Source organism: Ranitomeya variabilis, chromosome 4 (assembly GCF_051348905.1).
Source record: "Ranitomeya variabilis isolate aRanVar5 chromosome 4, aRanVar5.hap1, whole genome shotgun sequence".
In the NCBI taxonomy this organism is placed as follows: Eukaryota; Metazoa; Chordata; class Amphibia; order Anura; family Dendrobatidae; genus Ranitomeya; species Ranitomeya variabilis.
The window spans coordinates 308,173,118-308,191,304 of record NC_135235.1 but is presented as its reverse complement, the minus strand read 5'-3'; the positions used below and the strand labels follow the sequence as shown (position 1 = coordinate 308,191,304).

The 18,187-nt window shown below is 37.3% G+C and overlaps 1 protein-coding gene across 7 annotated transcripts in view; it reads right to left on the bottom strand.

The window, feature by feature from the left end:
- The window catches only part of CAMTA1 (calmodulin binding transcription activator 1), a 2,053,806-nt gene that overhangs the window by 1,322,165 nt on the left and 713,454 nt on the right, over positions 1–18,187 (bottom strand). For all 7 annotated transcript variants that reach the window (XM_077250396.1, XM_077250399.1, XM_077250395.1 and 4 more), the window contains exon 4: positions 565–700. In XM_077250396.1, coding sequence (XP_077106511.1) covers positions 565–700 — 136 coding nt within the window. The remainder of the gene's footprint in view (positions 1–564; positions 701–18,187) is intronic.

Genomic DNA, 18,187 nt, shown 5'->3' with positions numbered 1-18,187 from the left:
TAGTGAGTCCCTTATGCCACATACTAGCACATTATATTTTCCTTAGCATTATATTTGTGAGAAAGCGTCTTTTATTATTTATGGATTTATCTAATTTTTTTTGTAGAATAATATAGGTTAAAGGAAGTGTCCATCATAGGATAAAGGAATCTGCGTTTTTTTCCAAACAGCGCCACTTTTCTCAATAAGGCTATGTCTGGTATTACAGTTCATCGCTTTTCAAATTAATGGGTCTGAATTAAAATATTAGGCATAGTCTATGGAAAAGGGTGGCACTGTGTCAGAAAATGACTTATTTTCTCATCCTGGAAAAAATATTCAATTTATTAATCCAATCTAATTCCATACATTACATTAGATTGGGTAAAGTTTATTTAGATTTATAAGCAGTAAATATTTACAGATTGAAAATAGAAAACTGCAGATTTATCAATCACTTGTAACTGTTTGCAATGTTTTCCAAAGCCTAGAAAAATAGAAAAGAAAATATCGCCATATAGCGCCACAGAGCACCAGTTACATTGACCATCTCCAATAAAACCAAAAATGGATCAAATCAGCTACCTCCACTCCTTGGACCTTGAGTTTCATATGATCTTCCCGTGTTGTTTTCCCGTCTTTCCTCTTTTTCCAGCAATATCCATCTTTCCGGTATTTCACCTTCTTCCGATTGTACAGTATCATGGAACCATTCTGTGGCCTGGAAGAAAGAAACCACAAGCAAAATGAAATTACCGCGAGGAAAAAAAAAAGCGCTAAAGAAATTTATGATGAAAAGCAGCGGGGTCTGGAAAAAGTCGGGAACGAGAAGCAATATCCTCTATTTAGCGAAGCATAATTTTTCACGTTTTATTGCCAGAGGCTGGATCTCCTTAGATGGTTTATGACCTGCAAACATTTACTTGTGGATTTTGTAGCTAATGAATTAAATGTGTCAATGATAGGTATAAAAGAAGATCTTGGAAGTAATAAGTGCTCCTTGGCTGCTGATATACGGCACCGGGGATTTGCTGTGTTCGGAAAAAAACCTAAGGAACTTAGAGGAAGAAAATTCTCATGGCAGACACTGTGGTGGTGGCGACTATTGACCATTGTTTTATATATTGGTAATTAAATAAAGCCTCTTTTATAAAGAAGGTTGTGGTTATTGGAAGAAAGCTGTAAATCCTTCACACTCCAGTTTATTGCCTTTCCATAAATATTATTTATTTTATCTATGTTATTTACACAATTTATGAATGAAAACTATAACACGAGAGCTCAGCCGGCGGTGGCCATCCATATCATACCTATTTTATACTTTTTTCATGATCCATTAGCAATTATCACTGATATTTTGTAATAATTAAAACCACATGAAGAGGCATAGTCATTTTTTTCTAATCTTCGGATTGTTATTTTATATTTTGTATATTATAAGGGGGGATGACATCTTGTCTAAGGTTCTGTTAGCAGCAGTTAAAGACAATAGACTGCACTTTGATACATTTGATACATTGCCCTTTATAGGTTGTAGAGAACATTGTGTAGGAAGGGGGAGGAGGTGAGCTGTGACCGTCACTTATTGTGAAAAATACAATACATATTATATATAGCTGTTACATTTTATTGTAACCCACAATGAAAAAGCTCATGTGCCTGAACGCAAAAGCTCCAATTATCCCCAATTATTGCAAGTCTTTAATAGTGATGCCTTTTAATTTTAGACCAATGGGACTTTTTGGGTCCCTTTGGGCTCCAGGACCTGGGTGCGATTGCAACCCCTGCACATATTATAGTTACATCTCTGGTTGGAATCCTGCCTGTTTTGATAATGAGATGACTGTTGAAAAGTGATCTCTAAAGAACTAGAAGTATTATTTTACTATTTACTTTAATGCGCAAAGTGAAAATTGTAAAAATGTTGTGACTTTTTTTTAATTAGGTTATGTTCACATGTTGCGTTTTTGCTGTTTTTTTGGTGCATTTTTTGGTGGGGGTAGAAAAAAAATCGTGTTTTATGAAATTTTAGAAATCCCATGCATGCGCAGCTTTTTTATACTGAATTTGAGCACTGCAGTGTTTTTGAAAATCTGCAGCATGTCAACATTTTGCAGCATTTTTTATTTTCAAAAACCTAAAAACACAGCATAACACCTGCTTTGCATTTTTGCACGTTTTTGTGATGAATAAAACTAACTTTACTAACATGTGTCATAGACAGATCACACATGTAATCCACCTGAAAATGTAGCAAAAAAACGCAGTGAATAGCAACATTTTAGGGCAGGTGCACTCGGATCAATGTTATTATTTGGGACTGTGCATATGTCCAAATATTTCCTTGGATACAGCCTGTCCAAGGAGAAAAATGCCCGATGCCCGGGTTTGATCTAATATTTGGATATTTGATCTAATATTCAGTGAGCTTTTTCATGATCCATTAGCAATCAACTGAATCCTTAAAGTGAATGTATCACTAATAATATTATATTATTATAATTTTATATTAATTACAAACAGAAATTGAAACATATTCATTTTTTAAAAAAATTTTAATTGAATTTCTTTTTTAATATTTTATGTAAACATATAATAAATATAGACAAGAAAAAAAACTTGAAAATTGCCCAAAAAAAGTACAACATAAAAAAACTTAATTTAAACAATAAATAATTCTTTTATAACACCTTCCTTTTATAGAGTAAATTTCAATGCAAACACGTCTTGAAAAAATGAACATGGTAAACAGTGCAATAGATTTATGACCCCCATCGTATATCCAGATTAGTAAATTAGTCTACTACCTACAAAAAAAATTACATTGCAAAAAGTTTAAAGAAAGGGATGTATAAGGAAAAAGGAGTCTGTTTGTGTTACAGCGCCCCTCTTGTCCATAGGCTGTGCTCGGTATTGCAGATTAGCCCAGTTAATTCTCAGCTGAAATACTAGATATGGGCTGGAGCGTGAATGTCGCTGTTTCTGGACACAGCACAGTTTTTTTTCCAAATCTCATAGAATCCATTTTAATTTTAATCCCAAAACCCCATCAAAGATGTTCCAAACTTTCTCAACTTTGTGTAATGATTGACTGTCCTTAATTTAAAGTAAATTCATGTTTTTAAAGCGCCATATATTCCATTTATAACTAATTTTGAACTGAAAAGTGAAACATTTATTCGTCTTCCAAAGTAATCACTCTTGAGCTGCGATATTTTGAGCGTATAACTAAGTATGAAGCCATATGCTAAACAGAAGCCGTTCATTTTGGAGTGATATAAAAACACGTGAGGAGAGATGCCACGCATCCCACAGAGACAGCAATACGCATTTGCAAAAATTTACAGTGCTCTGTTAGTCACAGTAATTGGCTTTCGGAACACAAGAACAGAAAGAAATACAACAACACAAGGCATAAACAGAAACAGCAGTCGTAAAAAACTTTCATACAAAGTGCTAGCCTAACAATATTTCATCGGAAAAACTCCCTGGTGACATTAGCAAAATTATAACAAGGAACAAAGTTGTAATGTGCATGTGATCACCATACTAAAAATACCACAAAATTACACGTGTTCTGAAAAGTTAAAGAAAAATTCCATTCAACAGTATTATAGTAGTTACGGTATATTTTTGTACAAAGGTGGCAGTATTATTGTAGCTATAGTCTTGTACATAGGAGCAGTATTATAGTAGTTATATTCTTGTACATAGGGGCAGTATTATAGTAGTTATATTCTTGTACATAGGGGCAGTATTATAGTAGTTATATTCTTGTACATAGAGGCAGTATTATACTAGTTATATTCTTGTACATAGAAGCAGTATTATAGTAGTTATATTCTTGTACATAGGGGCAGTATTATAGTAGTTATATTCTTGTACATTGGAGCAGTATTATAGCAGTTAAATTCTTGTATATAGGAGCAGTATTATAGTAGTTATATTCTTGTACATAGGAGCTGTATTATAGTAGTTATATTCTTGTACATAGGGGCAGTTCTATAGTAATTGTATTTTTGTACACAGGAGCAGTATTATAGCAGTTATATTCTTGTATATAGGAGCAGTATTATAGTAGTTATATTCTTGTACATAGGGGCAGTATTATAGTAGTTATATTCTTGTATATAGGAGCAGTATTATAGCAGTTATATTCTTGTATATAGGAGCAGTATTATAGTAGTTATATTCTTGTACATAGGGGCAGTATTATAGTAGTTATATTCTTGTACATAGGAGCAGTATTATAGTAGTTATATTCTTGTACATAGGAGCAGTATTATAGCAGTTACATTCTTGTATATAGGAATGCAGTATTATTGTAGCGATATTCTTGTACATAGGAGCAGTATTATAGTAGTTATATTCATTTACATAGGAGCAGTATTATAGTAGTTATATTCCTGTACATAGGGGCAGTATTATAGTAGTTATATTCCTGCACATAGGAGCAGTATTATAGCAGTTATATTCTTGTACATAGGAGCAGTATTATAGTAGTTATATTCATGTACATAGGAGCAGTATTATAGCAGTTATATTCTTGTACATAGGAGCAGTACTATAGTAGTTATATTCTTGTACATAGAGGCAGTATTATAGTAGTTATATTCTTGTACATAGGAGCAGTATTATAGTAGTTATATTCATGTACATAGGAGCAGTATTATAGCAGTTATATTCTTGTACATAGGAGCAGTACTATAGTAGTTATATTCTTGTACATAGGAGCAGTATTATAGCAGTTATATTCTTGTACATAGGGGCAGTATTATAGTAGTTATATTCTTGTATATAGGAGCAGTATTATAGTAGTTATATTCTTGTACATAGGGGCAGTATTATAGTAGTTATATTCTTGTACATAGGAGCAGTATTATAGTAGTTATATTCATGTACATAGGAGCAGTATTATAGCATTTACATTCTTGTATATAGAAATGCAGTATTATTGTAGCTATATTCTTGTACATAGGAGCAGTATTATAGTAGTTATATTCATTTACATAGGAGCAGTATTATAGTAGTTATATTCCTGTACATAGGGGCAGTATTATAGTAGTTATATTCCTGCACATAGGAGCAGTATTATAGCAGTTATATTCTTGTACATAGGAGCAGTATTATAGTAGTTATATTCATGTACATAGGAGCAGTATTATAGCAGTTATATTCTTGTACATAGGAGCAGTACTATAGTAGTTATATTCTTGTACATAGGAGCAGTATTATAGCAGTTATATTCTTGTACATAGGGGCAGTATTATAGTAGTTATATTCTTGTACATAGTGGCAGTGTTATAGTAGTTATATTCTTGTGCATAGGAGCAATATTATTGTAGCTACTGTATATTCTTGTACATAGGAGCAGTATTATAGTAGTTATATTCTTGTATATAGGAGCAGTATTATAGTAGTTATATTCTTGTACATAGGAGCAGTATTATAGTAGTTATATTCATGTACATAGGAGCAGTATTATAGTAGTTATATTCCTGTACATAGGAGCAGTATTATAGCAGTCATATTCTTGTACATAAAGGTTGTATTACAGTAGTTATATTCTTGTACATAGGGAGCAGTATTATAGTAATTAGATTCTTGTACATAGGAGCAGTATTATAGTAGTTATATTCTTGTACATAGTGGCAGTGTTATATTAGTTATATTCTTGTACATAGGGGTAGTATTATAGTAGTTATATTCTTGTGCATTGAAGCAATATTATTGTAGCTACTGTATATTCTTGTACATAGGAGCAGTATAATAACAGTTATATTCTTGTACATAGGGGCAGTAATATAGTAGTTATATTCTTGTATATAGGAGCAATATTATTGTAGCTATATTCTTGTACATAGGAGCAGTATTATAGTAGTTATATGCTTGTACATAGGAGCAGTATTATAGTAGTTATATTCTTGTACATAGAGGCAGTATTATAGTAGTTATATTCTTGTACATAGGAACAGTATTATAATAATTATATTCTTGTACATAGGAGCAGTATTATAGTAGTTATATTCTTGTACATAGGAGCAATATTATAGTAGTTATATTCCTGTACATAGGAGCAGTATTATAGCAGTCGTATTCTTGTACATAAAGGTAGTATTACAGTAGTTATATTCTTGTACATAGGGAGCAGTATTATAGTAATTAGATTCTTGTACATAGGAGCAGTATTATAGTAGTTATATTCTTGTACATAGTGGCAGTGTTATATTAGTTATATTCTTGTACATAAGGGTAGTATTATAGTAGTTATATTCTTGTATATAGGAGCAATATTATTGTAGCTATATTCTTGTACATAGGAGCAGTATTATAGTAGTTATATGCTTGTACATAGGAGCAGTATAATAACAGTTATATTCTTGTACATAGGGGCAGTATTATAGTAGTTATATTCTTGTATATAGGAGCAATATTATTGTAGCTATATTCTTGTACATAGGAGCAGTATTATAGTAGTTATATGCTTGTACATAGGAGCAGTATTATAGTAGTTATATTCTTGTATATAGAGGCAGTATTATACTAGTTATATTCTTGTACATAGGAGCAATATTATAGCAGTTATATTCTTGTACATAGGGGCAGTATTACAGAGGTTATACTCTTGTACATAGGTGCAGTATTATAGTAGTTATATTCTTGTACATAGGAGCAGTATTATAGTAGGAAAAGCAGAAGTCCAGCGTGGGTGATGTCCATAAAAAATACCTTTTATTCCATTTTTGTTAAAAGCACATAAATCCAAAGTCCATCTTCATATCCATAGACACAAAAACGGGTGATTCATACCAGTGACTGTCACAGGCTTAAAGTGCATTAAATTCAAACGCGTTTCAACGGTCTTGCCGCCTTACTCACAATGAGTAAGGCGGCAAGACCGTTGAAACGCGTTTGATTTTAATGCACTTTAAGCCTGTGACTGTCACTGGTATGAATCACCCGTTTTTGTGTCTATGGATATGAAGATGGACTTTGGATTTATGTGCTTTTAACAAAAATGGAATAAAAGGTATTTTTTATGGACATCACCCACGCTGGACTTCTGCTTTTCCTTCGTACCACTTGCAGCACTGCATGATCCGTGCGCTGGGACTGAGAGGAGGTGAGCTGATCTTCGTTGCTTTTTCTTTTCAGTATTATAGTAGTTATATTCTTGTACATAGCAGTATTATAGTAGTTATATTCTTGTATATAGGGGGCAGTAGTATAGTAGTTATATTCTTGTACATAGGGGCAGTATTATAGTAGTTATATTCTTGTACATGGGGGCAGTATTATAGCAGTTATATTCTTATACATAGGAGGCAGTATTATAGTAGATATATTCTTGTACATAGGGGCAGTATTATAGTAGTTATATTCTTGTACCTAGGGGCAGTATTATAGTAGTTATATTCTTGTACATAGGGGCAGTATTATAATAGTTATATTCTTGTATACACTCACCGGCCACTTTATTAGGTACACCTGTCCAACTTCTTGTTAACACTTAATTTCTAATCAGCCAATCACATGGCGGCAACTCAGTGCATTTAGGCATGTAGACATGGTCAAGACAATCTCCTGCAGTTCAAACCGAGCATCAGTATGGGGAAGAAAGGTGATTTGAGTGCCTTTGAACGTGGCATGGTTGTTGGTGCCAGAAGGGCTGGTCTGAGTATTTCAGAAACTGCTGATCTACTGGGATTTTCACGCACAACCATCTCTAGGGTTTACAGAGAATGGTCCGAAAAAGAAAAAAAATCCAGTGAGCGGCAGTTCTGTGGGCGGAAATGCCTTGTTGATGCCAGAGGTCAGAGGAGAATGGGCAGACTGGTTCGAGCTGATAGAAAGGCAACAGTGACTCAAATCGCCACCCGTTACAACCAAGGTAGGCCTAAGAGCATCTCTGAACGCACAGTGCGTCGAACTTTGAGGCAGATGGGCTACAGCAGCAGAAGACCACACCGGGTACCACTCCTTTCAGCTAAGAACAGGAAACTGAGGCTACAATTTGTACAAGCTCATCGAAATTGGACAGTAGAAGATTGGAAAAACGTTGCTTGGTCTGATGAGTCTCGATTTCTGCTGCGACATTCGGATGGTAGGGTCAGAATTTGGCGTAAACAACATGAAAGCATGGATCCATCCTGCCTTGTATGGAGCATCTTTGGGATGTGCAGCCGACAAATCTGCGGCAACTGTGTGATGCCATCATGTCAATATGGACCAAAATCTCTGAGGAATGCTTCCAGCACCTTGTTGAATCTATGCCACGAAGAATTGAGGCAGTTCTGAAGGCAAAAGGGGGTCCAACCCGTTACTAGCATGGTGTACCTAATAAAGTGGCCGGTGAGTGTATAGGGGCAGTGTTATAGTAGTTATATTCTTGTACATAGGGGACAGTATTATAGTAGTTATATTCTTATACATAGGGGCAGTATTATTATAGTTATATTCTTGTACATAACGGCTGTATTATATTAGGTATGTTCCTGTACATAAGAGCAGTATAAGGCCGGGGTCACACTTGTGAGTGTAATGCGAGTCTCTCACATCAATACCCGGCACTGCCGCCGGCGGTTCGGACCAGAGCATTCAGCTGCATAGAAATACATGCAGCTACACTCTCCGGTCCCGAGTGCCCGCGGCAGTGCCGGGTATTGATGAAAGAGACTTGCGCGAGTTTCTTGCATTGCACTCGCACGTGTGACCCCGGCCTTATAATAGTTATATTCTTGTACATAGGAGTTGTATAGTAGTTATATTTTTTACATAGGAGGCAGTATTTTATTGATTTTAGTATGTAGGTACATTTCATAGTAATTATGTTGTGGCATATAGGGAAAGTATAACAGATAGGTTTTTTTTCTCATACATAGAAGACAGTAGCATAGCTGTCATATTCTTGTGCATGGGGACATTATATAGTATATTTTTTGTATATAAGGGACATTGTTAAAGGGATAGCATTATATACTTGTACATAGGAGACATTATTATTGACTTTCACATGCTCATAATGAGAGATAATACAGACACACGGCTGCAGGATAAGACTTTAGTTTGCAGACATGTAGGGACATACTGTAAGTCTGTATAAAAGATGTATATACACAGAAAAGCCTACTTGTAAATAATTTACTTTATTGGATAGTATAAGGTGCTGTAGGCCTGACATGGAAGACTGCACAGAACAACTTTTTGTAACTTTTATGTATGTACTTTGTGTATATTTCTTTTTATTCTAAACAGGCATATGACCATTAAGTGTATTTAATTTGTTCTATGCACTGTTATTTTTTTATTTATTTATAACAATTTCTAATTTTGAGAAGTGAGTAAATATCTCCCTGCGACTCCACATGCCTCATGTTATGGAAAGATCACAAGGTGAATTCCCCTTTCTCAAATACCTTACAGCGAGAGAGTCTGGTAGACTAAAATATGTGAGCAAGTGAAGGAAAAGTGCCAATAAAACTACCTTGCATCTGTGCCAATTATAGGTCCCAAAATGAAAGTGCCCTGACACTTCAGAAAGACAGCGCTCCTGCCAACTACCAAATTTGCATGATGATTCCGATTCTGCTACCTGGTGTCATTTCACATCTTCGGGAAGTGACATTTAGGATTGCATTTGTCTCCTACCTGCTGAGACCCATTCCACCACCCAGTAAGCATATTGATCGTCAGTCATGCATCTCGCTGGAAACCATTAGAACTGTTTCATCTGAAAATGTTCTTCTTTCCTGTCGCCTGCATGTCATAACAAGTGACTACTCTGCGCTGGAGGGGACAATGATAATACCGGCCACATTGTATTTCTTTTATAATATGCTGCTACTTTATTTGTAAAGACAATATATGTCAAGGAAGTTTAATTAACTTTTACTTAACGTTGGCTCTTCTGGCAGCAAATTCAAACTCTAACATCTTTATATTAAATCATTTGTTCTTTCTTTTTACTTTTTTTTATACTCTACCAAAAGGAAACTATCAACAAGAATTCTGAGTGTCCAAAGTGGATCTTAACCCATTAGTGACCACCAATACGTCTTTTCACTGACCTGAGATATAAGAGAATAGCATCCCCCACTGGGTGAAAATGCAGCTTTTGTCAGTGATACCCTATAGCTAACACCCTACTGCATCAGCCATGAGTGGTGTTGGCCGTTTAACACCTTAAATGCTGCTGTTAATAGTGACTATGGCATCTAGATGGTTAACAGAGGGTGGCATCTCCCTCTTTAACCCATTATCTGCCAATGTCCTTTTTTTGGGGACTCCTAATCTTTAGCTTCTAGCAACTAAGTTTTTAGAATTTTTATAATTAGGTCCAATTTTTTGTGTTGTGTTTGTAAAATGAATGTTTACAAAATAGGAAATCATGCCATTGTCATTTTTAATTGAATATTGGGACTCCCTTTTCTGAAAAATCCGTACTTGAAAAAATTTTGCAAATTATGTTTCTGATTCATTAGGACCCAGATCATTAAAAATCTGTCATTAAAAAAAAAAATTAAAAATTAAAATTGCTAATTTGGCAAGTAATGTGTTAACCCCATTGGTGCCCTAAGATCATAATTGTCTGGTCCTGATGTTTGCTATGGCAATTCATGGCCAAAAATTGAGTCTGCCGGGTATAGTGACCGGTTCAGAAATTAGCAACATTTAGGTGGTAAAAAAAACATTTTTTTGTGTCAAATTTCTGATATTTTTTTTATAAAGAAACAGAAAACAAATCAAATTAAATTTACCACTAACATAAAGTGCAATGTGTCATGAAAAAACACTGGGACATGTTGTAACATTCCAGAATTATTACCATAACATGTCCAATTTTTTTAAAAAAAGTCCTGGTGGTGAATAGAACTTGGTATATAAAAATATTTCTAGGGATCTGCTTTATTATGGTATCCAGTGTTTTTATAAATTCATTGTGTATTTTTTCCATATGATTTACAAGATGCAGTAAGCACAAAACTTCATCAATTACTTTCAGGGGATTAAAATCTGTCCAGGTCGTCTGATTACAGAGGTGCATGGTTATTTAGAAGAGTAGGTTGTAATTGTTGGTCTACTTTTGTAAAACATTTTGCCTGACCATCACATCACCGGGCCAGTTTTTAATTACCGTAAAGTAAACCATTCACTAATTACAAGCAGAGATCTTGAAAAATGTGATGACTTAGAAAATAAGGCAAATACTTTTTCCCTCTATAATGTAACTTTTATAATGGCAGAAACTTTAATACCTTTTTCATAGTTGTATTCAAGTTAATATTTGTCTCTCTGGTTAATAAGATGGAGATAAATCTTCTTGACGTCATTCTAGACTTTGGACTATCCTGTTTTGTTAGATGATTACAGGACGTCAGTCTGTAGGAGAAGCTGGTAGTGATTAATTCACCTGCAGCACCTCCGCAGGAAAATTGAAGAATTACACTGTTTCATTTTAAATCATTGTGTTATTTGTGCATAGTGTGTACATGCTTGGTCCTTCAGTGTGGAAAGCGAGCGCCATAGCCGTATTGCCTAATCTAATACTGTAAAAGAGATCTTGAGTGGGGAAAACTCTACCCTGTCAACTCAACATCCCATTATCGAGTGAAAGAAAAAGGATCTTGTCATCCCATTGATTGGTTTATACATCATTTCTACCAGCCAATTGACCTTTGCTACTGAGTAGAGTTGTCCAGGTTTGTCATGACAGTCTGCAGTCATTAATGTGACTGCAGACTTTGGGATCCTCAAAACGCGAGATGTTAGTGAGGCCGTACACATCTAGTGAGATTGTGACTGAGAATCTGCATAATTCATACTTATGGCTGTATGACCGCCCGCTCCCGGTACTGGCATTGGAGAATTCTGAGAACGTGCGCCGTGGAAGCTGCGAAGATTCCAAGTCTGTAGTCACATAAAGTGATGACAGACTTTCGTGACAAACCTGGACCAACCCTTAAAGTTTTTCTCATGAAGCCATTTCATCTTAACCGGATTGTCCTGGTTGTCTATGTTACTGCAGACTTATGAATCCTCATATCGCACAGTGTGAATGCTGTCAGGACTCTCCGGTGCCTGCACCACCAGTGGATGTGCGCATGATCACAAGTATGCAATTTTGCCTACATGCAGTCACATGCTGACGAAACAAGCATGGCTTCTCTCAATACAAGTGAATTAAACGACACCCGACATGTGTAGTTGTAATGTGACTGGAGATAGGCAAATCACTTACTTCCAGCATGGGAGAAACCTGACAACGTGCACTGCGAGGATTCACAAATCTGCAGTCACATAGAAACATAGTGTGACTGCAGTGGCATACTGTAGCCTTGAGCCCCAAGTCTGAACAGCCCCTTTAAGACTGATATAATTTCATACAGGGACAAGAACTTATATTACAGATACCACTGATGTAATAAAATGTGTAAATCTATAACCTTCATTTTCCTCCTTGTGCTTTAGTAAAAGATACATAGTAGCGACTTTTTAAAGTAATTGACATGATTAGGAAGAGCCCAGAATTAATCATTAGACCCAAACAAGAAGTTTGTTAAGAAACTGACGATGTGTTTGTTGGGGATTAAAGTGGATTCAGCAAAAGACAATGACAGATCTCCGCACAATTCCTCGACCAATGGATATGTCATTTGTTATTGAGTATTGATGCTTCCTGGATGGACATTCTCACACCGTACAAGAATACTTCTCTGTCCGTACAAGGCTAAATAATATGTCTGGTAATAATAACAGATACAGGTCGGCATTTCCTCCATTGTTATCTGCTTGTCACAACTCCAATTATTGCTCTCTATTCATCATAGCTTCTATAGGTTAATTCCAAAGAGCTGATTATAATAACAGGTCAATCAAATAAAGCTGATTGCAAATAATAGAGTAATTACTAGCCAGTAGTAGTAGTAAAAATACATTTTTAATATTGTTTGTCATAATATGTGCATATTATAGTCATTGTATGTATAATAATGATTATATTTCTTCTTTTTATTGTTATTACTATTATTAGTATCATTATCGACACCATGATGTATTGTTGTTTTCTGACAATTTTATTATTTTTTTTCTTTTGATTTTATTTTTAACATTAAAGGGAACCTGTCACCACGTTTTTGGAAGATGGGATAAAAATAGCGTTAAATAGGGGCAGAGGTGGGCGTTACATTAGTGTGTGTGTTATGCGTTTATTACCCACCTAAGTTGCCGAAATAACTTTGCAAAGTCTCCGTTTTCGCCTGTCAATCAGGCTGGTCAGGTCGCATGGGCGTTGTCTTCCCCCAGATTTGGCGTAGTTTTCCGTTGGTGGCGTAGTGGTGTGCGCATGCCCAAAGTCCGGAATCCTCTTCCAGGGGATTTAAAATAGCGCGGTGTTCGTTATTGCATTGGTGATCGGTGGGCGCGGCCATCTTCCTTTGGCCGCGCGTGCGCAGAAGCGGCGCTCTGCTGGCCGCGGCTTCAGGAAAATGGCCGCCGCGATATCCATCTGCGCACGCGCGGCATCCCGCGGCCATTTTCCTGAAGCCGCGGCCAGCAGAGCGCCGCTTCTGCGCACGCGCGGCCAAAGGAAGATGGCCGCGCCCACCGATCACCAATGCAATAACGAACACCGCGCTATTTTAAATCCCCTGGAAGAGGATTCCGGACTTTGGGCATGCGCACACCACTACGCCACCAACGGAAAACTACGCCAAATCTGGGTGAAGACACCACGCCCATGTGACCTGACCAGCCTGATTGACAGGCGAAAACGGAGACTTTGCAAAGTTATTTCGGCAACTTAGGTGGGTAATAAACGCATAACACACACACTAATGTAACGCCCACCTCTGCCCCTATTTAACGCTATTTTTATCCCATCTTCCAAAAACGTGGTGACAGGTTCCCTTTAACTACTTCAAATTAAATATTTTCTATGTTTTGATACTACTGTCCAGAGAACACCTCGGCAAAGTGCCCTCTGGCCCTCTGGCTGTTGCAGTTCAGCTGGTGGACCAAGACAGCCGAAAGGTTGAAACAGTGGCCCACGGACTGCACCGTACCCTCTTCCACCAATCAGCATTTGAGCCAGCAGACGCAATGATGTCATTTAATCCCATCATCTGTGCACTGCGGAGAGTCAGTGCATCAGACAGCAGAGGCAGAGTGCCAGGGTAACAGGAGCGAGGCAACTATGTGGTGTATTTTTTTTATTTCTATGGGATATTTGATTGTATATAGGGGGCTGTGTCAGGCTCACACTCTATATAGGGGGATCATGCTGTATATGAGAGGTTATGTGGGGCTCATACTGTATATAGGGGTTATGTGTGGCTCATACTATACTGTACAAAGGGGCTATGATGTATATAAGAGGCTATGTGTGGCACATGATGTATGTAAGAAGCTATGTGGGGTACATACTGTATATAACAGGTTATGTGGGGGCTCATGCTGTAAATAAGGGCTATATGGGGCACATGCTGTATATCAGAGGCTACATGGAGCATATGCTGTATATGGAAGGATAAGTGGGGCTCATACTGTACATGGGAGGCTATGTGGGGTGCATACTGTATATAGGATGCAATGTAGGGATCACACTATAGATAGGATGGTATGTGGGGGCTCATACTTTATATAGGAGGCTATGTGGGGGCTCTTATGGTATATACAGGGGCTGTGTGCTGGCTCATACAGTAGATAAGGGGATGTCAGCATACATCATTCTGCTAAACATTAAGTCAAACAATTAATATAAAATAATTATAATTAATATGTTGATATTGATATTGAACAGAATTAATTGTAGCCTATTGGTTCGACCTCCACAACAGTCATAGATTCTCATATGGCCTCTTGGAAAAACTCGTTGCCCTCCCCTGGTCCAGGGCCATGAGAGAATCCCCTCATAGTTGCTTTGTACCATACAGAAATTAACTAATAAGACTTGTTCCAGAACTTTCCTGGTTTACAAGCAGAGTACCTAAACTTCAAGATTGAAACTTAGGCTTCATCATTCAGAAGTCATTTCTTTGTATGGGGATAATTAGTCTACAAAAAAAGACATGTGAAAATACCAATGGGCTACAATGGGAACATGTTCTATCCACAAAAAAATAAGCTAGAACTCACACATGAAACTCAGACTTGTGGATGGGTGCCTTAGAGCTCATGCACATTGCAGGTACAACAGCGCACGTAGGATGTTTCACTAGTACAGAGGCATACAACCATCAGACATTATATGTGATGACATATTCTCTCCTAGAATCAATTTTACTTACCTACAGTAAGAAAGCAGCGGAACATGTCCTGGTTGGGGGGTATGTGTCACCGAGGTAGTTAGCCTCTGTGATGTGAATCCCGGGAAGAATACTCCAGCAGCGATAGGTTGCTGTGAAGATTTTTCATGGGACCGGATTTTTAGGTCCAGGTTTTAGGAGAGACCAGAAAAGCTGGTTGGGAATGACCACTTCCATGCCTCCAATCCAGGTTTTGCAGCTCATATTTAAGGCTGCTGAGTTATCTCAGTGTTGTCTGTATGTGGCAGGTGGAAAGACCTGTACTGCTGGTTAGTCTCAGCCAGAAACAGAGGGAGTATGGACTGTTATATTTTTGTTATTGTTTGCCTTTATGCCAAAGGAAATGTATTTTGTTTTCCCCTGAACTGAATGTTTTTAAATTCTAATAAAGTTTCCTCCTTGTATCAATAAGCTTTGTGCATGTGTGGACCTGGCAGATACCAAAGAGCTTACACCTCCTTACACTACATGCTTGTAAAGTCAATGGAATATACCATGGTATTTTCTGTATTACAGTATTTATCTTAATCTATGAAGTTATTACAGCAAAGGACCCTTGGAACTATGGTAGCCCCTTGTCAGTTCTCTAAAGTCGGAGCTGTAATATGGCCGTGTTTAGAAGCCCTTAAAGGGGTTGTCTGAATAGAGATATTTATGGCATATCCTGGCCTGTAGATATGCCATAAATGTATCCCAAGAGACATCACTTTCACATATAGCAGTTGGAAAGTAGGAGGTTGGGGTTATAGGAAAGCAAGGCAAAAGTCTATAGGAACTGTTACCGCAGTTATTAGTGGTTGGTAGAAAAGAGCATGACTAGCATGAATATAGAAAAGAGATGCACTGTATGCTAGATTCTCAGATATTCCGCATTGTCAGACAGAAAACTACGTAAAGGTGTAAAGAACCATATAGTGACACAAAATATGCTGTTATTCAGAAGACGTTCCTGATTGGCCAAGTCTTCTCCACATCTTATAAAATGATAAGATAGTGCAGATAGAGACCTGGGCACAAATAAGGAAGTTGGGGGTGGCGGTGGCATGGGGGGTGGGGTTAGAACAGTTAGTAATTTAAGAAAGAATAGAGGTACAGAGAGTAACATCAAGTGCATGTATACTAATGCCAGAAGCCTCGCCAACAAAATGGATGAATTAGAACTAATGTTGTTGGAGCATAATTATGACATGGTGGGGATATCTGAGACGTGGCTGGATGAGAGCCATGACTGGGCTGTTAACTTGCAGGGCTATAGCCTGTTCAGAAATGACCGTACAGATAAGCGAGGGGGTGGGGTGTGTCTGTATGTAAAATCGACCTTAAAACCCATCCTGCATGATAATATAGGTGAATCTAATGAAAATGTAGAGTCCCTGTGGGTGGAGATAAGGGGAGGGGGAAAAAATAATAAATTACTGATAGGGGTTTGTTATAAATCTCCAAAACTAATGGAAGCAATGGAGAATATCCTCGTAAAGCAAATAGATGAAGCTGCGACTCAAGGAGAAGTCATTATTATGGGGGACTTCAACTACCCTGAAATAGATTGGGGAACAGAAACCTGCAGTTCCAGCAAAGGTAATCGGTTTTTGACAACTATGAGAGACAATTACCTTTCACAACTGGTTCAGGACCCAACAAGGAGGGGGGCACTGCTAGACCTAATATTAACCAACAGGCCAGACCGCATATCAAATATAAGGGTTGGGGGTCACTTGGGGAATAGTGATCACAAAATAATAAGTTTTCATGTAACCTTTAATAAGATGGGTAGTAGGGGGGTGACAAGGACACTAAACTTCAGGAGGGCAAATTTCCAACGGATGAGAGAGGATCTTGGTGCAATTAACTGGGACGATATCCTGAGACACAAAAATACACAAAGAAAATGGGAGACGTTTATTAGCATCCTGGATAGGACCTGTGCACAGTATATACCGTATGGGAATAAACATACTAGAAATAGGAGGAAACCAATATGGCTAAATAGAGCTGTAAGGGGCGCAATAAGGGACAAAAAGAAAGCATTTAGAGAATTAAAGGAAGTAGGTAGTGAGGAGGCATTAAATAAATACAGAAAATTAAATGAATTCTGTAAAAAGCAAATCAAGGCAGCAAAGATTGAGACAGAGAGACTCATTGCCAGTGAGAGTAAAAATAATCCCAAAATATTCTTTAACTATATAAATAGTAAGAAACTAAAAAATGACAGTGTTGGCCCCCTTAAAAATAGTCTGGGTGAAATGGTGGATGAGGATGAGGAAAAAGCCAATATGCTAAATGACTTTTTTTCATCAGTATTTACAAAAGAAAATCCCATGGCAGACAAAATGACTAGTGATAAAAATTCCCCATTAAATGTCACCTGCTTAACCCAGCAGGAAGTACAGCGGCGTCTAAAAATCACTAAAATTGACAAATCTCCGGGCCCAGATGGGATACACCCCCGAGTACTGCTGGAACTAAGTACAGTCATTGATAGACCATTATTTTTAATCTTTAAAGACTCCATAATAACAGGGTCTGTACCACAGGACTGGCGTATAGCAAATGTGGTGCCAATATTCAAAAAAGGGGCAAAAACTGAACTCGGTAATTATAGGCCAGTAAGTTTAACCTCTACTGTGGGTAAAATCCTGGAGGGCATTCTAAGGGATGCTATGCTGGAGTATCTGAAGAGGAATAACCTCATGACCCAGTATCAGCACGGGTTTACTAGGGACCGTTCATGTCAGACTAATTTGATCAGCTTCTATGAAGAGGTAAGTTCCGGACTGGACCAAGGGAACCCAGTGGACGTAGTATATATGGACTTTTCCAAAGCTTTTGATACGGTGCCACACAAAAGGTTGTTACATAAAATGAGAGTAATGGGGATAGGGGAAAATATGTGTAAGTGGGTTGAG